This window comes from Rhipicephalus microplus, chromosome 7 (genome assembly GCF_043290135.1).
Source record: "Rhipicephalus microplus isolate Deutch F79 chromosome 7, USDA_Rmic, whole genome shotgun sequence".
Lineage (NCBI taxonomy): Eukaryota > Metazoa > Arthropoda > Arachnida > Ixodida > Ixodidae > Rhipicephalus > Rhipicephalus microplus.
Genome location: NC_134706.1, coordinates 3,083,014 through 3,105,956, shown reverse-complemented (window position 1 = coordinate 3,105,956; position 22,943 = coordinate 3,083,014). Strand labels below are relative to the sequence as shown.

The following is a 22,943-nucleotide window of genomic DNA, read 5'->3' as shown; positions in this document are numbered from 1 at the left end:
AAGCTCTCAACGTTGAGAATCGACGTAGAAACAGGCCAGCAAAACCTAGCAACGCCCATCCTTGAAACAAGGCCCAGACACAATTTAGAAGCACCCTGATTAGCCTTCCGATGTTTCAGCAGGCCTTGCATGGCTTAGTGCAGGCTTTATTTATTGTTTGTTAGTTGGTATTACGACGATCGAGACCAGGGACTGCTTCGATCGAATACGGTTTATTAGAAGAAGAAAGAAGAGTGCTGCCTGGAGCGAGCGCGTGCTACTTCGCTTCTAATAAACCGTATGCGGTCGAAGCAGTCCCTGCTTATTGCTTATTTACATACTCTGGTATCCCTTTTGCGCCATACACCTCTGTATATTATTTTTCACTTGCAGATTTGTTCTTCAAGTCCTCACACAAGCAGTGTTATCAAGCTGTTACACTATATAACACGCAGTTAAATCACTGCTTGTTTTACTTCTTAAAATAATTTTCATGTATAGCAGCTCCCCTGAGAGTCGCTAACTTCGGGAAGCTCTCTATATATGAACATTAGTCACTGTACATAACTAACATCGTTGATTATTAAAGTTAACTTTTTACGTCTTCCAAAGGTAATCCTCGAAGCAGGTCCTAGTTTATGCCATGCGGTGAGCGCTGCAATAAATCATATCAAAGTGATTGTTACCGCATCCCTTGGAAGCGTCACTAGGTCGCTGGTGGGTCACCTCACTGACACACGCCGCTTGTGCTTCCTCAGAACGCTATTATTTATTGGATTCCCGTGGTACAGCCTACCTGTTATATCTAACACGTGTAACACAAACCTTCGCACAATTAAAAATATTCAAGCCCAGGCTCTTAGGATTTGCTTTGGTTTACCCGCTGTGCATCGACAGCTGAAATTATTGCCATTGTGCAGGCCTACTCAATCATGACACACATCACCCTTGAAACGATGCGTACGTACCTCAGGCAGCATGCTAGGAATCCTTCCCACCACTTGGCAACCCTCGCTACTGAGACACCCCGCACGAAATTTAGTGCAATTATCTGTGCACATCGTGCATCACTTACGTCAGGTTTTACGCCTGCGGAGAAATTGATGTATCCTCCGTGGTGCCCGACACTCCCGCAAGTACGTCTTTCAATTCCAGGAATACAGAAAAAATCAAATTTGACTTCGTCAGCCCTAAAACAATCGAGCTTGCACCTCCTGCACGAAATGCACAATAACCACGTGCACATATACACCGATGGTTCAACAACAGCGTCTGGTTCTGGCGGTGGGCCGGTGATTCCAGCTAGAGGAATCACTCTGCGAATAAAGCTGTCACACGTCACTACGTCTACGGCGGCAGAACTAGCGGCTTTGCGTGGAGCCCTATAGAGAACATCAAATCCCAAAGACCGAGTAAATGGGCTGTGTTTTCCGACTCGAAACCAGCCCTACTGAGCATGCAGTCAGTCCTTCGACGAGGTTGCCATGAACAATTAACTTACGAAGTTGTCAAGCTTGTTCACCACGTCACAGAAAAAGGCCACGAGGTCAGTGGCTACCTGGTCATTGTGGGATCAGTGGCAATGATTCCGCTGACAACGCGGCTCGCACATCACACCAAGAAGAGTCCACCCTTCCGATTCCTTTGTCAAGGACAGACGCTGCAACGCAACTTCGTCACCTGGCACGTAGTCTGTGTCTGCTGGAGTGGAACACCCCAAGTATAAGACATACGACACTACCAAATAAACCCTCGACTGGAACTTTGACCTCCATCAGAATTTCGTAGACGTGATGCTTCGCTTCTTTGTCGCCTTTGGTTGGGGGTTGCCTTCACAAAGGCATATACAACCCTCATTGGATTGACCGACAATGCGGAATTCGACGTCTGCGGCACCGAAGAAGACATCGACCATCTGATATGCTATTGCCCTCGATTTGCCTCTGAAAGACAGAAGCTTTCGGACGCATTGCGACAATTGGATGATCGGCCACTCTTTATGCAGATGCTACTGGAACACCATCCTCGTCTTTCGTCGGCTCAAAAGGCAGTCAAAGCCGTCTTGTGCTTTTTGAGGACTACAAGCCTATGGGAACACCTTGTAGCGGCGAGAGAAGAGAGACGTGAGATGACGTCGAAGGCGGCCGATGGGGCCGTGCCGATCTCGCCACTTTATTCCAGGCCTGAAGCGGAGCCACGTCGGCTACCAGCGTCCGCCACGCCAGGCGTGTCAGCTCGTTCTCATTCTCGCGCAGCTCGAGCTAGCGCCAGCTGCGCGAGAGGCGCGGCGCGGTGATGGAAAAAATGATGATGGTGATGATGGCACTACAGGGCTCCCCCCCTAGCGCTTTGCGCGATTTGAAGGCATATGAAAAAAAGAAAGAGGGCGACAAATGCTATGTACATGAACGGCAGTCCATAAAGTGTTCCTTTGGCAAGTCCAGTTTGTCAACGTGTAGTGACCATCGGGAACCAGAGGGTCTCTGGTGGGCGACACTGAGAGTTGCGCAGTGGACGAAGAAGTAAGCGCTCGATGGAAAGAAATCCGTAATGACGGATGGCTCGGTCCCAGAGGCCTTCAATCGTGGAAAGCACCTCTGGAATTTCGAGGTCTCGCGCCACTTGTGATGCGTTTCTGTAGGCGAAGGAGAGGCCGTAGTCAGTGACGCTGTGAAGCGACGCGCGACTGAGAACGTGCTCAACTGGTGCACTAAAGTGCGGGCTGTAAAGCGTGTCAAACGGGCCCGTGTCGTAGAGGCCGTCGTAGAAGGTGTAGTCCCACACGCCGTCCGCAGGCAGCGGCTGCGACTCGTTCGTCGCCGTGCCGAATACGCGGGCCACGGGAAATGGCGTCATGGGAGGCTGTGCAGGAAAGACGGGTTCGGTTGTCGCCTCAGTCACTGTCGAGGTATTCGACGCTGGTGGACTGGTGGCAGTGCTTGTTCCCATGCTTTCAGTTGGCTCCACAGTGGTTGTAGTTAGGTCGGTTGACTTGACAGACGTCGTAGATAGTTCAGTTGGCTCGACAGATGGTGTAGGCAGTTCGTACGCGGGACACGCGTCGCTAGTGGCCAGACGAGAGGATGTCGGGAGGTCAATAACGGGTGAAAGGTCACCTGTGCCAGTCTCCGAGGCGGGCGGCAAGGTGGCCGTCATGGAGTCTGGTGGGGCCACGGTTGGTAGCACACGTTGCGACGCAGTGACAACCCCAAAGTCGCGGGCCCCTGGAACGGGTTGGTACGTGAGGCCATTGCGGGCGAGCATTGAGGGCAGGCTCTGGCTCCGCAGAGGCACGGCGCTGGGGCCCGTCGTAGACCACGAAACAGACAGGGACAGGGGCGGGGAGCGGGGACGCCGAGGGTGGTCGGCTGCTGGCCGGGGAGGTGCGAGTGGAATGTGGCGAGGCACCCGGCAGGCCATTGCTGGCACCAGTGGCAGGTGGCGGAGCGGCAGGGGGCACCGTCGAGGAGCTGACCAGCAGCTGCGGCGAGGAGGAGGCCGAGACGTCTGAGCTGGTGGTCGCGGAAACGGCGAGGGCCACGGTGTCGCGTGCCGTTGCTTTCTTGGAAAACGTGCAGGTAGCAGGTACGTGTGATGAAGCTCTGCACGGGGGCTCTGAGGGAATGTACCTCTCGGAGGGAAGGTCAGTCGCAGTGGGGGAGTCTTCTACCTCGCGGTCGTGATCAGGTGCAGGAGTGGATGTTTCTGCGACCGGATCAGGTGTAGAAGTAGTCGAAGCCGGGGTACCGAGGTAGCGGTCAATGGAGGGCTGCGGACCGGTTCGTACCTTGCTCTGCGACGCCGGGGAAACCTGCCTGGAGCGGGTAAACGGAAGCGGACGGTATGTGTTGCCGCCGCGGGCGAGCACCGCAGTGCAGAGGGCATCGTAAGGCTGCGGGCTGGTGCTTGAAGTGGCAGCGAGATGGCGCAACTCTACCGGAAGGGCGTCGAGAAGAATGGCGTGCATCAGCAGCTGGTCTGTGATGCCATTCACCGCAAGAACGGCGTCGAGCTGCATAAACCATACCTTGGGGTAGGTCGATTGGAACGGCGGCACTGGCGGGCAGAGTTGCTGGAACATGGCAGCGGGCCGTTCGGCGAAGGGCGTGTTCACCGGGTCACCAATGTAGCGGCGAGAGAAGAGAGACGTGAGATGACGTCGAAGGCGGCCGATGGGGCCGTGCCGATCTCGCCACTTTATTCCAGGCCTGAAGCGGAGCCACGTCGGCTACCAACGTCCGCCACGCCAGGCGTGTCAGCTCGTTCTCATTCTCGCGCAGCTCGAGCTAGCGCCAGCTGCGCGAGAGGCGCGGCGCGGTGATGGAAAAAATGATGATGGTGATGATGGCACTACAACCTTTAACTTTTGTGTAGTGCCACCACTGCATACGCGTCAGCCAATTGACTGACAATCCTTTCTCTCTCTCATCTTTATAGTCCTCTTCCCATTCCCCCAGCGTAGGGTAGCAAACCGGGTATGTGCCTGGTTAACCTCTCTGCCTTCTCTCTTGTTGTTCTTGTCCCTCCTCACTTCCTCACCAAAACAAAAATTGGCCTCTGTGGTGTAACCGGCCAACCCCTCTCAAGTGAAGCTGTTTATTGGGTAAATTAGAGATCATTCGGAAAGGCGTTCATCCTGCAGTGGACTAAAGCAGGCTGATAATGATCATGATGATGATGCCAAGAAATGTGCCCTCGATTGATTGATTGATTTGTGGTGTTTAACGTCCCAAAACCACCATATGATTATGAGAGACGCGGTAGTGGAGGGCTTCGGAAATTTTGACCACCTGGGGTTCTTTAACGTGCACCCAAATCTGAGCACACGGGCCTACGACATTTCCGCCTCCATCGGAAATGCAGCCGCCGCAGCCGGGATTTGAACCCACGACCTGCGGGTCAGCAGCCGAGTACCTTAGCCACTATACCACCGCGGCGGGGCAAGAAATGTGCCCTCACTCACCTTGGGAAGTTGCAGAGGCTAAAGAAACCACAAGGACTGCGGCGGCAAGCAGCGCCCCTGGCGTAGGCCGCTGTAGCCGCATGGTGCAGCAGCCTGCGAGCAAACAAAAGTGCACCGCTAGTGAATCTCTCTCTAGACACACAAGTTAAGCTTAGCGAAATATCAAGTACACATGAATGCTGATGCTCAACTAAACTTCATCGCATCAAACCGCCGGTAAACCAAAACTACAAACCACAAATAACCACACAAACGCGATTGATTAACTATCGAAATGAAATGCGTAGACGAATTGAAACGACTATGCTATGCTTATTTTTGTTCAGGATAACGATAACTACAGTTCGGTACGCTATCAAGGGGAACGCACCGTGTGGTTTTGCACGTAGATTGTGGTGATATGGTGCAAATACCCAAACAGAAATTTGTCATTTTTAAAGGCGTTTTCACTAACTAGGGTTCCAGCGATTGGCAGTGTGAGTGCGAAGTCATTCATTTCATTTTCATTTATTTATACTGTCAGCCCTTTGCGGGCTATTACAGGAGTGGAGTTATTGAGTTCCACGCAATGACACAAATTTGCGGGAAAGTTTTGACTGATAACATATGTGTGGTGACTCATCTGTGCCTTATGGCGTTGGTCCCCGGGTTCGATCCCCAGACCAAGGCGAATTTTCGTCGCTTTCTTTTTAAGTTATACTTATGTTTATTGCGGCTTTGTGCTAAAGTGGAGGTGGTTGTGAATTTTCAGTTTCATAACCCTTTCCTAATGTTGCGGGAGTACGCGGAACTGAATTTTGTCCCAGTCTGAATCTTGAATTTCGTCCCAATCGAAATGTGGCCACCTTGACCAAGAACCGAGCCCGTCACCTCGGGCTTTGCGAATTGTTTGTATACTCGCACACCCTGTAAAGTTGTTTTCACCTCGTTGCACCCGCACTACCTGCAGTGCCGGTTTGAGTGCGGAGCAGGCAGATGCCGTTAAAGTTAACGCAGTCACCGCAGTGAAAGGGTTGGCGCTGTATTCCCACCGTGGCATCTGCCTGGCGACGATTTGCCCTCGTTGTTTTTTCAATTTTTTTTCGTTTTTTTAAGCGAAGATGTTTTAGCTATCCGTAATTTGTGCTTGGTCGCGCAAAATACCGCAAGCCCATCTACAAAGTACTCTACTCGTCTGCTGAGCTAGGTGGATCATGGAGAACAAGAGAAAGAAAGAGATAAAAGAGATAGAGCCAAAAAGAAAAATACAGGAAAAAAGAGGAATGTGAAAGAGAAAGAAAAGAATAAAAATAAAGAGGAAAACAGAAAGAGAAAATAAAGGAATAAATGCATAACAACGTGGAAATACAGAGAAAGAAATGGACACAAAAAACAAAGATAGAAAGAAATGGGGACAAACGAAGAGAGCAAGAGAGAACAGGAAGAAAAAGAAATAAAAAGGGCGAGAAGGAGAAATGAACATGAATAACGAACACGAAAAAAGAAAGACGGAAAAAACAAAGAGAAAGAAAGAAGGAAAACATAGAAAGCTGCCCTCTTCATTCAGGCTTGGCATTACTATAGTAAGAAGCTGCCATTATTGTTTTAAAGTTTGTTACCATAGTTGTTTGTACGATTCATCTAGCTCCAAAGGCCGAAAGGTTCCTAATAATTTATATGTCTACAGCACTGAGGTGTGGACGGCATCCGGCGTTTTTCGAGCGTAAGAAAGACTCGACAAAGTAAGAATAGAAAAGGCAGGGAAGTCGATCAAATGGGCACGGAATATGCAAAGCATGGAGTATGCAAACGATAAGAATCGGTCATTCAGGTCGATGCTTTTCAAGATTTGAACAAGTGGCGGGAGTAGACTTCGTGCGCCCGTGACGGGTGGAGGCTACGATACGGCCATTCGTGGTTCTCTCAGCATCATCTTCCGTCCAGAGAGGTAGATAAATAAAAAAGAGGGTGTCGATGCGCGCGTCTCACCAAGACGATTCTCGCAATGAGTACGGGAAAGAGAACGGAAATAGCAAGGTGGAGAAAGCGCACTGTATACGTATACATTCCGTGCAAATAGCACGCATAAAAACGCCCACCATTGTATAGAGCCAGCACACACCAATGTGGGGCGGCCGTGTGTGTGTCTTCATGTGTTTGTTCGTGCATCCCGTTTGTACGAGCGTCCTTGTAATTGAGTAATGTAATACCAACAAACGCGCATCGCGACATGTTCACACCAGCGAAGCAATCGCAAAGTCCCTGCACCTGTCGTTCGCTCATCGCATTGTTTCCATTCGTCAATATTCCGCTTAAGGAGTAACCCCGTCGCGACCTCTTAATCCCAAATAGCCCCGTTGAATGGACAGTCGTGACCCCTTCCTTCGGACGTAGAATACAACAATGTATTCAACTTTCTCTTCGCCCTTCCATCGAAAGACGTCGTGCTAAAGAAACGCAACCGACGCACGTGACATAGACGCACACGGTATTTAAGAGCGTGACACAAGCGTTGAACGCGTGCGTATATAGCTGTCCCAAGTCGCGGGCTGTATTCGCAAGGACGCCTTGCCATCTAAGCGTTCGCCCCCGGTGAACCCTCGTTACACGGACGATTCGCCTCGTCGGCGACGAAGAATCGGACAGCATCGTTGTGTGTGTGTGTGCTTGCGTTTGCCAGAGTGTATGGCTAGTTTCGTGCACCCGGATATGGGTTCGCGCAAGTCTCAACCTTACACGACAACTTTGTGTACTGTATCACGAAAAAACTGAGGTGCCGTGTGTTTCGAACGTATTGTACGGGCCAAAAGAGCACGCTTTATGGAGTCACTCTTTACAAAAGTGATTTCGTTAAAGGTACTCCGAAATCCAAAAATACGTCAGTCCAACCTCGCCGGTTATATACGTTGATAACTTTAGCATGGTTAATTTCACTGCCATGTGTTTAATAATAGATTTTGTAATATCAGTCCCAGAAGTAGCAAGCACTTTCGAATTTCCCGGCGAAATCTCCCATGGTTCACCGCGAGGCTCTAGGGGTCTCGGCTGCTGAACCAAAGGTCGCAGTTTCGATCCCGGCCGTGGTGGTCACATAGCGTTGCCACTTCGAAGAATCCCTTATATGGAAGGTCACTTCTGCCATCGGGATTCGAACAACATATAGCCACCATCACAATTACTAAAATCTGGACGTCGTTTCCGTTACATAAGGTTTTCGTTTGATGATCATGTTTCAACACAACGGTGACAGCATGGAGTGTCTCAAGAAAACATTACTTAAGACCAATGATGTCTGAGAAGTTTACAAACCTACTTATTAAGAAAATAAAAGAAAAAATATTGGATGAAGTCAGTCGTGTGCCAGACGGGCCTCTGGTAAAAGGTCCGGCGCCCGCGTGTTTGGCATGATTCGGTTCTGACTGGCACGGTGGGCAAATCCCCGCGACAAGTCAAAACTTTGTTTGGTTAGTTTAGCGTGACGTACACTTGTTGCTCGCATAAAAATGAGTTAAACAAAGAAATTAGTATGGATAATCTGCAAGAATATCTTGGGTTATTATTGCCAGCAGTGTAGCGCGCTGCACAGAACTGCGATGTATACATGCGACCAAACCCACGCCGTTGACCCTGGCCTTCGATGCGTGCACAATCGTTGTCTGTTGTGTGGCATCACAAAAGGCGCGTCGCCGTCGTCTTCCGTGAAAAAAAAAACAAAAAAAGAAACACGTGTTGATTGCGCACCGCCTTAGAACAAAAGACGGGGGGAGTGTCATCGCGAGAGAAGAGCGGAACCGGCAGCCTTCCAGCTCGCATGTCCGACGCGTTGCAACAACCTTCGGGTCTATCTATGTTCGTCGCTTCGGCTTGACGCCATGGAGGGTGTTCGGTCTCACCTCTTTTGTTTTCGCAGCGTCATTCCGAGACGCTCCTTGTGGCTTCTTTCCGTTAGATATGAAAGTGATTGAAGAAGTGTCGCTCGCTTTAAGCATGGGTACGTGTGCACGAGCACGAGTTGATGAGAAATAAAATTATGCGCGGATGGTACGCCTTCATTATGAGTACCGTCTTATTCTTCCTAACCTAAACGACGCTTTTATTACTCGGGCTTGATCGTGGGCAGCACGAACACCAGTGAGGCGAAAAAAAAAAAAACAATGTGATCACGCAACCTCATGACGCTATAGTACGCCATAAATCACTAAAATTTGTGACGTCATCATGATGTCAATTTGTGACATCATGCGAAAGAAAGGAAGCTTACTACGATTTTCCCGACAGGGCACAGGCTCCCAACTTTTCTTTATTAACTAAATGGGTTCGTATGCTCATATATTCACACATATGATTCTCGCTACCAATTAAGATCATCATTTACGCTCAACTGCGGAGAGAACATTTCGCTGTAATTCGTATGGGTGGCATCTAGCGATTTCGTGTTACAGTGACGTCTTTTTGTAACATACATTGCGGCTTTGCTAGCGTTATTTATACGTAGCTGAACCAGCAGATAGCTCGTCATGACCAAAATAGGAAAACTGTAGTTTGAGCAGCTTTTGCTTCGGAAAAAAAAATCCCGGTTTAATTTTCCTCTGAACAAAATACTTCTTTTGGTGGTGCATACGAAAACTCTTATGAATCTATAGTTTTTGTTTTGTTCAGACTACAATACTGACGCAATAAATCATCTCAGTTCAGAGCAGCACTGTGTTCTGCCTTCTTCCTTGTGGCAGGGGCGTAGCCAGAAATGTTTTCCGGGGGAGGGGGGATCACCTCTTTGATTAATGGCTTGATTTAGGTGCGGGCTCCGCCTTGAAATGCTAATTTTTTGCTCTGTATGCTATGAGGAATCGAGTAAAAACTTTATTGACAATATCCGGCGGAATTTAGCGGGGTGGCGCTACAAGACCCCCGCCTAGGTGACGGCATCGAGTCCGTGGACACGGGCGGTTTCCTGGGCTTGCGGGATGGCCCACAGTTGATGGATAAAAAATTTCACAAGGAAGGAGGGGGTGGAGGGGGGAAGGGTCACGATTTCAATGTACTACCACCTGGCTACGTCCCTGCCTTGTGGTGTCATTTTATGCTAAAAAAAAGCACCATCTGAGATTAGCATCAACTAGCCCGCCAACGCATTCTGTTGGTCCCTTATGAATTCGGCTAAGACGATACGAAGACGAGAGCCCTTTTCTTTTTCCTCAGTTTATATACTCACCCTTCACCCCTCCCCCTCTCCGAAGGCTTTGTGCACCTATCGTTTTGTTACGCATCCGGGATCACAGGCATTGCAAGCTTTCTTTACCTCACCTGGCCTAGCACAGCCTATGTGATTGGCCCACTTGTGACCAAGTGAAAATGTCATGAGAAGTTATGATCATGATATGATGACGTCAGAAAGTCTTACTATCTATGACATCATCACGTAATGGTTATTGCATCACTTGTGTTGCATTCAACGCAGATGGTCACTTTCCGCGTTTGATGAGCCATATAAGGTCTTCACCAGCATATATATATCAAAATCGATGAACCCAGAATTCAAAGACGCGTAGCCAAGAAGAGAAGTAGTGAAGACCTGTCTTCTTGTCTTCGTGTCTTTGAAGGCTGGGTTCGTCAGCTTTCCAAGCTATGTACCAACAACAGACGCCACATTAGACTCTTCTACGGCTTATCTGGATGAATCAATTTTTGTGTGTGCATTCTACACTACTCTAAGTGGGCAAACGGTGATCCAACATCGACTCTAGTTAACAAAAGTGCGGCACTGGAATGCGAGACTAAGGCAGGCGATGGAAATACCTGTTGAGAGATAATCATCACTACAACGCGTACCACGTGATGCGCCATTAAAACCACAGATTTGCAGTGTGCACTGCAGATCCTTCCACCTTCGTTCTCTTTGATTGGTCCTAACAAGTGGTCCTAACTAAGCGCTTACAGAAACCGGTTTATGTGAGCACCTGCGCTGAAAAAGACATTAGTGCGGAAAGTGCATGGTGTAAACATGAGACAGGCCATCACATTTCGTTCTTCCAGGTAAACTGGACACACAGTTCGTGTTTTCAAAGTGTCGATCAGAAACTACAACACCAGCCCCGAAAGCTTGACTCATCTGTAAACTACCGACTTGGATGGTCCGGAGGTAGCGAAGGGAAGGCCCGTTGTGGGAACTACTGTACACGTTCGTATAATGACAGCATCCACGACTTGCCCCGCCACGGTGGTCTAGGGGCTAAGGTACTCGGCTGCTGACCCGCAGGTCGTGGGATCAAATCCCGGCTGTGGCGGCTGCATTTCCGATGGAGGCGGAAATGTTGTAGGCCCGTGTACTCAGATTTGGGTGCACGTTAAAGAACCCCAGGTGGTCAAAATTTCCGGAGCCCTCCACTACGGCGTCTCTCATAATCAAATAGTGGTTTTGGGACGTTAAACCCCACAAATCAATCAATCAATCAAGCATCCACAATTTTGTTAAATAGTCGCCCTCCCACCCCCATAAATATACATATTTAGAAGTGACCCGCATACTATAGTCGCACTTTAATTATTGAGAAGGTTAGGCAGTATGTTGTGCCAAATCATAATTGCGAAACTTTTAGTTTTGAAGGCAAAATAAAGCAGCAGCCACGTCAAGTGTTCCAGGCAGCAAAAAACCCAACTTCCGTGATTTAGTGACTGCCTCCGAGGCCCTGCCATCCCCCAAATGCCGACTAAATGACTGAAGAGGGCATCCCAGAGGGCATGCCTTGTGGACGTGTGCCACTAGATTTTCAAAGGTGTTTCATTCAAGACTGTAGAGTAAAACATCACAGGAATCTCGAATTAATCCGATGGAACGGAGGGGGCCTCATCTAGAACCGAGGTGAGGACGACGACGAAGTCTAGGAAATTAACAGTCGTGCTACCATCTTAAAGTGACAAAGTTAATTTTTCGCTTTCCGCAGGGTACCTGCAGCTGTTACACGAGTATATATGGCAGAGAATGCGAAATTCCTTCATTGGACGCACCGTCGCCGCCCAAGAAGCATGGGAACGTTTTTTGCTTTCTTGTTTAGAGGTTCTGGGAACTTGCGGCTGCACGCAGGAACGACGCGACGGTGCACAAATGCTGCTGCTTTCAGCTCACCGCGAGGCACAAAGAAGCCCCCCTTCCTCAACCCTGGGGCAGGGGGGAAAGGTTAACGTCTTGTCCTTCTACGAACGAGCAGAGAAGACGACCGCGAAAAACCGACTTGTCCAGCCAAGACGTCGGGGGCCACCAACCTTGAACCGCGTGCAGCAGGTAGACACGAGGCGACTCCGTTCTAGGCTGCAACCGCGGTGGCTGCATGCATCGACCAACCACTCGAAACAGTTTCTCGTTTCCTTCGCTCTGGTCGCTCTACTACAGCTTGCGCGTGATGTCATGGACGCAGTTTGATAGCGTACCGTTTCTTTTGTTGCTGTTTTTTTTTAATTTATAATAACAGAGCTGATCTAATTTGCGAGTACTCATTCTAAAAGACAAGCCGTGCAAACGCCTACAACTGAAGATGCGCACAAACGGTGGCACAGAAAGAAGGTGCGAAAGCTTATCTGCGCTATCAATCCGGCATGCGTGCTGGTCTACGGGAAAAACAAATGTTAAGACATGTGATATCATCTTTACACAAGTTGACTTACCGTAGGTTCACGCGTGTCGGTCTACTATCGATTTAGATGACCACCAATGGCTTAGGTGACGACGAGGCAGTTTAAATCACTCGGCGATTAACCTGCTTCGGCGTGATAAGGAAGTTGCTGGAACTTTATTGGGCAACTGTGCATGAATAACAATTAAAAAAGGAAGCAGCCATTTGATGTACCGATAACACCAACGTGACATCGCCAAGTTCGCGTCCCGCCACGTTGGTGCTCCAACGGATCTCTTTCAGTAAAGCCAGTGCGGCTTATATATAGCAAAAATAAAAGCTCGTGCGAGAGAGAGTGGCGATTCCGATTGATTGATATGTGGAGTTTAACGTCCCAAAACCACCATATGTCTATGAAAGACGCCGTAGTTGAGGGCTCCGGAAATTTCGACCACCTGGGGTTCTTTAACGTGCACCCAAATCTGAGAACACGGGCCTACAACATTTCCGCCTCCATCAGAAATGCAACCGCCGCAGCCGGGATTCGAACCCGCGACCTGCGGGTCAGCAGCCGAGTACCTTAGCCACTAGACCACCGCGGCGGGGCGAGTGGCAATTCTGCGTGGGCGCGAAACATCTATGAACGTAAGACGCAATAACAGAAGCAAACGTCAAGAATTATAATTGATAATACAGAAATAAAGACGAATAACAGTGCCAGCGAGGAACGCGAATAAGTCTTGACCTACGGCCTTGGAAAGGTCAAGCGTTCGTTCGGACCAGCCAGCTCTGGAAAGCAGCCAGCGAGCTGAGCATACCCGTTAATGTAAGCATTTGCATGCGGCAGCAAACTGATGATTTGTATCCATTGGAGCTGCCAGTGGTATAACCGTATCATGCGTTGCCCAAGGAGAAACAGTTTTGATGGGCGCGCAGCGATTATGTGGTTCGCTCCAATGGCCGTTCGGGTCTATTTATAATGCGGGGAAGAGAGCATTCACTCTTACCGCTGCGGTAATTTGAGCCTCCGCTAGAGGAAAAAAAGCCGGAGAAAAACGGAAGGGGGGGGGGGGATAAACAGATTGCGTGGCTTCTGCGTACTGCCTCACCTTCCGGCGCTGAAGAAGTAAGCGCACGTGCTATATCATGGGTTGCCATGGCGTGGCGCCGTTGTTCAACTACTCCGTACTCGAAACGTACAGATGATAAGGTGTCACGCGTGAAGCCTACTTCTTTCACGTAATCTCTTTATCCCTACGTCAAAATAGGCATTTTACTGTTTTACCTCTGATTACTGAGTCTGTTAGAACCACAGAGAAAGGCAGAAATAGCTTGTGCATAACGCTCGACGGGTAATTTAAGATGACCCTAAAGTGAAACAGCAAATCGACTTCGATTCATAAATAATAAACGGAAAACTGTGATGTCGTTAATCTCACCATTCATAGCTTCAATAAAGGACAGCAAAAATCAAAGGCGAATTGACGTATTTTTAATCACCGCTGGTGACGTCACGGATCGCAAAGCGTATTTTTGTATTCTGGCAACATTGGCTCAATGAAATTTCCTGAGGCTTGGTATATTATCAAGTTTATGGCACTCTCAGTGGACAGTGTCAGGGGCATAGCCAGGGAATGGCATGCCTGGCCCGCGCCCTTCCCCTAATTTTTTTTTTCTCGTCATTGCATAGAGAGCGAAAAATGGCCATTTTAAGGGGGTGCCTCTCCCGAACAAAATTTCTGACTAAGCGCCTGGACATTGTACTTCATTTCTTACGTATAGGTACTACGTTGCAACTACTATATGTCATCAAAATCTATGACGTCACGACGTTTGGTTCGGCCATTTCAAGGTGGCGTCGTCGACCACATTTTTTTTTTTTTTTTGCGCGTTTCCTCGCTATCCAAGCGGGTCCTCATGGTAGGCGCGGTAACCAACTAATGCGATAAAAATATTTCTTTTTTTTTGTCACTTTAGCGTGCACTCAAAACGCTCTTCTCGCCACTACAACGTGTGGAAGCGAGAAAGGAAGAGTCCACACCTTGTGGTGATTGTGTCGCGCAGTGCATTTAAAATTGCTGTGTGAACCTATCAGCTCACAAAAAGAAAAAAAAAAGAAAGCTTGTTGAGCCGCACACGCAGCTTGTTATCGTGCTCGATCTTAAGCTCAGCACCTGAGATAAGTCAATGAAGACAGACATGTACTTGCGAACGATTTTACCGATGTCCCTCGAACAGTACGAGTCTGATATTCTACAGTGAAACGATGAAAACAGTGCTATACAGAACCCACCGATTCTAACAAATCAACATGCGTTGTGATTTTTTATAAGGTAAAAGCAGAGAAAGCTGGCCGACATTCTGAAGTACCCCATATTAGAAACAATAACATTGAACGCAAAGTTAAATTACTCTCGCTATAAATCAATCCCGGCCACCGTGAATATCGGTGAAATGCTATATAGAGGCCCATGTACGGTGCGACACATGTTAAAGAATTCGTCTGGTCGAAATACCCAGAGATACTATACGGCCTCTCTCATAATGATACCGTGATTCTGGTACGTAAATGCCAAGATATTATAAAGTTGTACCACTTGAAGTTCAAGTATTAGCGTGCATGGTACTTGAACTCATTCTGTGTAATCAAATACCAACATCGTTTGAATTGAATCCACGCTTTAAACTTCCATTTGTTTCTTGGAATGACTTGCACTGACTGCCATGTCACGTGCTCGTGACATGGCAGTCAGTGCAGTATTTCATCCCAATTGCAGGGCATTTCGTCTCACCCAAAACTTTAATCGATTTGCCGTATTCACTCGTGATAAAGTACAGCTAGCGGTGATCGTACCGACAAGATCGATCATATCCGGCCATTCGGTGCACATGCTGCGCTCGCCGCAAATTGCGAGGGCTTCCGTGTGCATCGCTGCTATACTTAAGCAAGCGTTAGCTGTCAGTTAAGTAAGGCATGTCATCCACAGTAACGTCAAAAAGAGAAATGATTGATTGATATGTGGGGTTTAATGCCCCCAAACCACTATTTGATTACAAGGGACGCCTAAACAGAAGGTTCTGAAAATTTTGTCCACCCAAATCTGAGCAGATGGGCCTACTGCATTTTCGCCTCTATTGAAAATGCAGCCGCCGCAGCCGGCGTTCCATCCCGCAACTTGCGGATCTCATAAACAGAACTAAGGTAGTATAGGAAGAACACAGGACGATTATAAGTGTAAAGTAATCAAGGGGGCGGGGGCCAAATGCAAGAACGGCCAGTGCTTAGCTGCACGTTCATGAACACCAGTGCCAAAATTAAGATACTCGCCACAGTTGAATATTATTGTACTAAGAATGCATTTCGCTTCTTTTTTTTTTTCACTAGCACATAGACACTGAAAATCCTTAGATGAAATAACTTTTGTTCATTGAACGCTAGAACTGTAATAAATATAAAATTATAGCTCATTATTTGATTTTTTATGATTGCGGTATTCATTTTGTGCCTCCATCAGTTTAGCTGTATTTGTACGGCATGTGCTTTGTGTATCTTGTTTTTTTTTTATTCTTTTGCAGTACCCTTTCCCTCTGTAATTTACCGTGTACCATGAAGGTAAATAAATAAATAAATAAATAAATAAATAAATAAACGTTTCACTGACTTCGTGGAAGCAGCTGCTTAACATGGGCGCATATCGTGTCTTTCTTTTTTTTCTTGTTATTGTTTACTCGTTGGAATTAGTTATGTGTGCCTGTTGTAGTTATTTTTGCTCTTCGTCTAGATATTTTAATAATCATGATATAATATGTAGTTGGCATCATTTCTCCTCAGTTCTCCGTTTATTGATTCACTGCAACTCTTGAAGTGATCCATTCAATGAATTCAGAAGCCATGTACTTAAATTCAGACATTGTCATAATGTCCTTTTTAGTGAGCGCTGATTGGCAAGATGAAGAATTGATGACGAGTAGTTTCTTACGAATCATTGCAGGCGCGAGGTTCTCTACACCACGAGAAGTGACACTGGGCCGATAGCGATCGTCTTAGGATACGTCGCATTCTGCCCCACTCGAATATCAAATGCGTTACATTACACTCACGTTTGTTTGCTGCAGTTCCGGCACGAATCTTGAATATGCAACTTACCTCTTCATTGGCTCCTTTAATAAATAACCTACGAAGGCGAAATTAATGACTATAGATTCCAGTAAAAGTAAAATACACTTTTATAAAGTGATTTAATGTTTCACTTAAGAGCCTCGACAATCACCTCTACAGCGTGTGTGCACCCCCCTTTATTCGTTTCGAAGTGTAGAGAGGGTGCCGGGGAGCGATCGTTAATTGGCGGTTTTAATTAGCCGGTGCAACAGTTTCTGAAGGATCGGGTGCCACGACACGCTCCCATCCATTTAGGCAGCGTCAGCCTAGGTGCGAGAGGTTTCACAAAATGAGAAGAGGGCTCTGCACGTCAAGATGGTACACAGACGATGCTGTTTCTAGCGTGAAGGACCACCTCGCATGCAATTACGGAAGAGACTCGATGCACCCGAGAACGCCCCCTTAACACCCACTCATTTACACCCTCTTTGATCAACACCGAGTCCGTTTAGAACGATGTCGTTTTATGCAGTTTTACGAATGGGTTTAGGTGCAACCTTGCCTTTTTGTTTTGTTTTTGTTTTACAAGGAAACAAACACTACCAAGGCAGGCGGATATGCTTGAAAAGTGGTTGGGTCGGTGCGTTTGGCGTTTCACGACCTCATTGATGCACTTCGTGATATACAAAAAAAAATAAAACATGCACTTAACAGCCCAAGGTAGCTGCGTCAATGTGTCTCACGTAATAATTCAGCAGATCCCACATAAAATGGGTTACTGGTGTGTACGTTTTTCGTTCAGCGAAACTTAACTAAATGACACTGAAGATGTGTTCTAAGATTGTACGCACAGGCACATGTTCAAGAGGCACACGTGTTTCATGCAATGGAATGCTTGCAGTTGCGCAACAACGCCAGCAGCTACACAGCTACACAACACCAGCAGCTACACAACACCAGAACGTATACGGATAGTGGTTGTGCGTTCGAGCACGGTGGAAACAACGCGAAATATCAGGACATTAAAGGCATACACGCAACCCCACTTAGTGAGGGAGTGTGTGGGCCTTTATTGTCACGGTCTTTCACACTGTCTCCCTAACATAAGTTAAACCAACTACCCGACAAGTTGACCTTTCACGGTAGTCCTCGATGGCTGGCGCTACGTAGACCAACTTCAGTATAGGTGGCGCTTAATTGAGTAGTACACGTTAAAACTACGTGACGCCTGTATCACAGGAGTACATGTGATGTTCATAAAATTAGGTAGCCAGCACTGCAACACTTGTTGTTTAAGCAATATTACGCCTTTACACGGCCTTTTTCCAATGCAAGTCAGAGATATAACATGGCTCTGAGGTAGAATACTTGATTGCCACGCAAGATGCTTGTGTTCGATTCCTGCTGGTACCCTGATATTTATTCCTTACTTTCTTGAGGTCAACACTTAATGCTCTCGTGTTTAAATCACCAATGTCTGTTCTTACTCTTCCGGGTTAGATATGAACTCAATAACCTGTGACGCTTACCCGCGGCCATTGCTGCCCGTGGTATACGAGTATATATGTGCCACACATGCGGTGGGGAAAGGGTGTGACGATGTACGGGACGAGATTTTACCTCATTCATGTCATTACCAGTCACATTAAGCCTCCTTACCCTCCCATACTAATTTTCAGGTGGCCTAGAGAGCTTCCAGACGATAGATAGATAGATAGATAGATAGATAGATAGATAGATAGATAGATAGATAGATAGATAGATAGATAGATAGATAGATAGATAGATAGATAGATAGAGGACCAATGTGTGTGCAGTTTGCTAAGAAATGCTTCGTATTTAAAACATTCCGTAGATTGTGTGTAGTCTTCTTTGCAGCCTGAGGGGCGCTTTGTAAAGTGTGCGTGCTTGTGTTGATAAGCTATTCATTCGACGGTGAATTTGCGACAGACGCAAACACAGCACTTGTATTTGTGTCTTTTTATCTGTGCGTGTTTTGTGTCATTTCTGCGCTGCGGCTTCGAAAATCATTGGATACCTATTCTATTACGTACGTACATCCTTACGTACACCCTTAAGTATGCAATATTGGTGTTTCCATTACCGGCGGCATTGTAAGCACCTTTATTACACCCTTACTTTTCATAACTTGGGTGTTCGTAAACATAGCTCCCATGTGTGTGGAAAAAAAAACTCTTGTTGATAATTCATACTGCTATCTTGCATGTTGGGTCTAAATAAAAGTACGTTTTTGGCCATGTTTTGCCGATAGGCTTACAAGAGAGAGAGACAGAGCTACGCCGGAGTCCAGCTCGGCTTAATAGACTTCATAAATCAGCTAAGCCAAACGCTGTGTACCGTAGTGCCTCTGTAGACAGGGCCACTGCAAGATGGAAATCAGTAATCACTTAACGCAGTGGTCGATAAATTAGAGGCGGGGTTATACGTGGCTTGCGCGAAGAAACACTGCCGCTGAGAGTACGCATTAGTTTTAACCACCTGCTGCTCTGCAGTGTGGCCACAAATCTAACTAGATGGCAACTTTCGCTGCATCCCTATCACAAGGCTTTCCACAAAGAGCCCATACCACTGCTCTTTGTGAGCGGACGCTGTGTGGCGTTATTTACAGCACACGCTGTGTCAGTGCATCTTATGCGAACTTGAGTGTTATGTGGCTGAGCTGTATTTTGCGTCCTTTTTCGAGCCGCTACGTGAATAGACTTTCGTGAATGCTCCTTCCGTCTTCTCCTATGATTTCTGTAGTTGTTGTGATGGTCGCGTACGCTACTATTATTTGTGAAAAAGTGTGAACGGCGCTCTACAAGGGTGTATCGTCTATTAAACAACACCCCCCCCCCCCAAAAAAAAAAAAGCTAGCCGGCAGTTTCCCGGTCACTTTAGCAGTTTTCCACGTCTTGAAATGTTTTTTGTCGTGATCCCCAGCTTATTGACGCTCAATACTCGAAGCTGCCAGAGACAAACCATCTGTAGCATGAGGCGGAATGTTGGCGGGAGGAGGGGAGACGGCTCGACTGCTGGCCCGAAGGTCGCGGGATCGAATCCTGCATTTTGATGGAGGCGAAATCCTAGAGGCCCACGTGCTTAGTGCACGTTGAAAAACTGGATCGGAATTTCTGTTATGGAAATTTCCGGGGCCCTTCCCTGTGGCGTCTTTCATAATCATATGCTTATCTACATGCTCGTAAACACACTTATTTTGCTCTTTCTTTGTAAGTACTTCTTGTTGCCACTGAATCACAATTTGTCAAATTCATATTGAAGTACTGTATGTGCCTTTCTCCTATATATTTTCTGTGACTGGCAGTATTGAATAAATAAATACATAAATAAATAAACATAAGTAAATAGTTTCGACACGTAAAACTACAAAAATTACTGTTATTATCAATAGCGTAGAATTACCAGGGGTTTCAGGTTTTAATTCTTAAACCACAGCTACACAGAGACAGATTCGTCTAACAAGATTCGAATTGAGCAAAAACAAGCGGACTTGCCATAGTATACAAGTTCTCCTGGTTGCTAACCACTCCATACTGTTGCTGTTTTTCGAAACAGGACACGGAATGTCGCACCCAGTGCATAACACCACTCGCCCTTGGCCCGTTCCGGCTGAAAGCTTCGATCAAGCAACATCTCGATAGTGCCCAATTTCGCACCACTGCCCATTTATTTTCGGGACACTCCAAAGCGAAAACTCCGCGTGACCTCAACACCCTGCCATGTCCTGGCGGCGTCTACTCCGACTAAGCAAAGCCCCAATCTGTACGTCATCCCGTCGAGGTCGTCCTACACGGCGTTGCGATGGGCCGACGACGAAGCCATCGAAGCTAACGCCGTCGGCGACACAGTAAACCGCGTCTTCGGATGTTGCAGGTGCCGCGGCAGTCTGTGGAATCAACGGGACAAACTCGCGTACGCACTCACAAGCAAGCAAGGTCCAATGCCGTCTCCTTTTGTCTTGCTCGATGGCGCCTCTGCGCGTCACCTCTCTCTTCTTGGCTTTGCGCTCAATTCGTCATCTCTGGGCGTGTGTGTGTTTGTCTCGCCTGTATACAGCCAACTCCGGGGTGCGCAAGGCCCGACGCTGATGGCTGCCTCGTCGCGTAGAAGCAGCGCGCGTTTATTTGCCGCCAGCGCTGCGAGTCGAAGGCCATCGCATGGCGTTTCTTCGCAAAGCACCTCCTTACCAACTCGGTAGCTTCTCGCGAACGAACGGTTCTCCCCGAGGTTGTCGGGTTCTTTCATCTACTTCGCTGCGTGGGTCATATGCGTACGCGTGGAGAACGTCGCGCTTCTTTTGCGGCGTTTCAACGAGGATTCGGGAAAGAGGTGGTGAAATAGCGGGTACGGCCGCCCCGCGGGTTCGTACCGCAACGCACCCCGGCCCGCATTCTTGAGAGCCAAGCGAGCGAGAGCTTAAAAAGCGAATGCTTTCAACGCTGCGCGTCAAGGATGTGTCGTTGACGAACACACACCTGCAGATCGACGTGCTCGTCAAAAGAGATGCGTGCGGTTTTTTTTTTTTTTTCGAGGGTCCCGGAACGTTCGTGCCCGCGGAGACAAAATGAAGACATTCCGGGGGAAAACGAAAATGCTCCCCCGTTAAGCCGACGACGAAGAGTCAGTCCCAGTTCTGACGATTGCGCGTGCAACTGGAAGAGGCTTATCAATGCGGCGCTTCGCATTGTCGAGACCGTATTTGCGGCTCGAGTCTGTGGCAGTCTACCCCGCGATGGTAACTTGGCACGAGGTATGACGGCCGACAGTCGTAATGATTACGCCCGTAATTGCGAGCCGTATCCGCGTGCGATATGCGCGGGATGTACGCGCTGTTGCATATTGACACGTGATGTTATCTTTTGGACAGCTGTCTTGTTTAGATGAGTATCTGGCAGGGGTCGCAGGTCTCTCTTTCTCGATATTTCAAGTGACAGACCCTGAGGCTCAGACGCTCAAATATCAAACCTCCCTCAACTCCGGCAAACTAGGTCACCAAGTGAACATTCCAGCTTTTTGCATTAAACATTTTTTGTGAGTCGTCACCCTTTTAATCACTTAATATATAAGTATTCAGTGATTACATGAAATCAAAATGTGCTAATGTCTAGATGTTGGCTGTAGATGAATATATATCTCACTGTGCCCCTTTATAGCCATCACAAATAACGGCATACATGACAATTAGGGTCTTTGAACATTTTCTAGCTGCTCGACTGTTGTAATAGCATTATCTTCTTTTATTTAACCTAGAATTGCAAAGGGAAACACAGCAACATGAGCGTGGCGACTTAGATGAAGAGCAATGGGAGATCGGGATCGGAAGCATCCGTGTCTGAAAGACCAGCAAATGGTGGAGCAGTCTTCCGAACACAGGATAGGACAAGAACCTGAAATCCTGGTCTAAGGAAGTTGCCTACACAGGATGAGCAGCTTAGCTTGCTTTCTAATGAACGCCCATAATATCTCTCTCTCTTGCACACATGCACGAAAACGTCACATATTCGCAGTTTTTTGTCATCGGTGCATAAACTTGTGTTTCTAAAGGGACGCGCATGTTTCACATGAAACGTGCCCATCAGAACTCTAGACACTAAAAATCGGTAGCTATATAGACAATTCATACGCGCCAAGGTGAATCCAGAGGCGCTCACTGCAATAGCCGGACCAAAAAAAAAAAAATATACATCACAGAAACGGTTATGTTTATGCGCGTTCATGCATTTCTATCACCAATTATACGCAAGCTAATGCCTCGTGAAATCAATCAAACGAGCACACCCGCAAGTGGATATGGATGCACGCGCGTCCACTCAAAAGAGACCGTTTTGTTTGGAGAAGGGCGCTTGAGGTCGTTCGAATGACACACGGGAATTTTACGCATAAACACTCTATTCGTAGACAGCTGCTTTTCTGCAAGTAAAATGCTTTACAAGAAAAGAACGCGTTGAAAGGAATTTTGACAACTTCGTCGTCGCCTAAAACGACGAGGCGTTTGATTAAAACGAGTAATAGACTTGGAGACGACGACGCTGCGATGAGAATGTTTGCGCTTGCTTGCATTTTTCTTAGCTATCTCCCTCGGCACGCAATGCAACCTTTCATCCGGCATTGAAGAGCGCCTTCAGCGCGGCGCATCCGTAGTTTTCACTCGGGAATATCCGGGCCAGTGACTGACGTGCCGTACAGGGCCTTTTTGAACGCGCTTCCACGTGACTTCGAGAGAGAAAAAGATTGAATGGACGCCTTATTAGATGAAGTCACTGTTCAGGCATGCGGGCGCGGTGTCAGCGATTAT

At 47.6% G+C, this 22,943-nt stretch overlaps 1 protein-coding gene across 7 annotated transcripts in view; it reads right to left on the bottom strand.

The window, feature by feature from the left end:
* LOC119179440 (uncharacterized) overlaps window positions 1–22,943 on the bottom strand; it is a 169,595-nt gene that overhangs the window by 18,284 nt on the left and 128,368 nt on the right. For all 7 annotated transcript variants that reach the window (XM_075868478.1, XM_075868476.1, XM_075868475.1 and 4 more), the window contains one exon: window positions 4,943–5,035. In XM_075868478.1, the coding sequence (XP_075724593.1) occupies window positions 4,943–5,024 (82 nt within the window). In that variant the 5' untranslated portion in view covers window positions 5,025–5,035. The remainder of the gene's footprint in view (window positions 1–4,942; window positions 5,036–22,943) is intronic.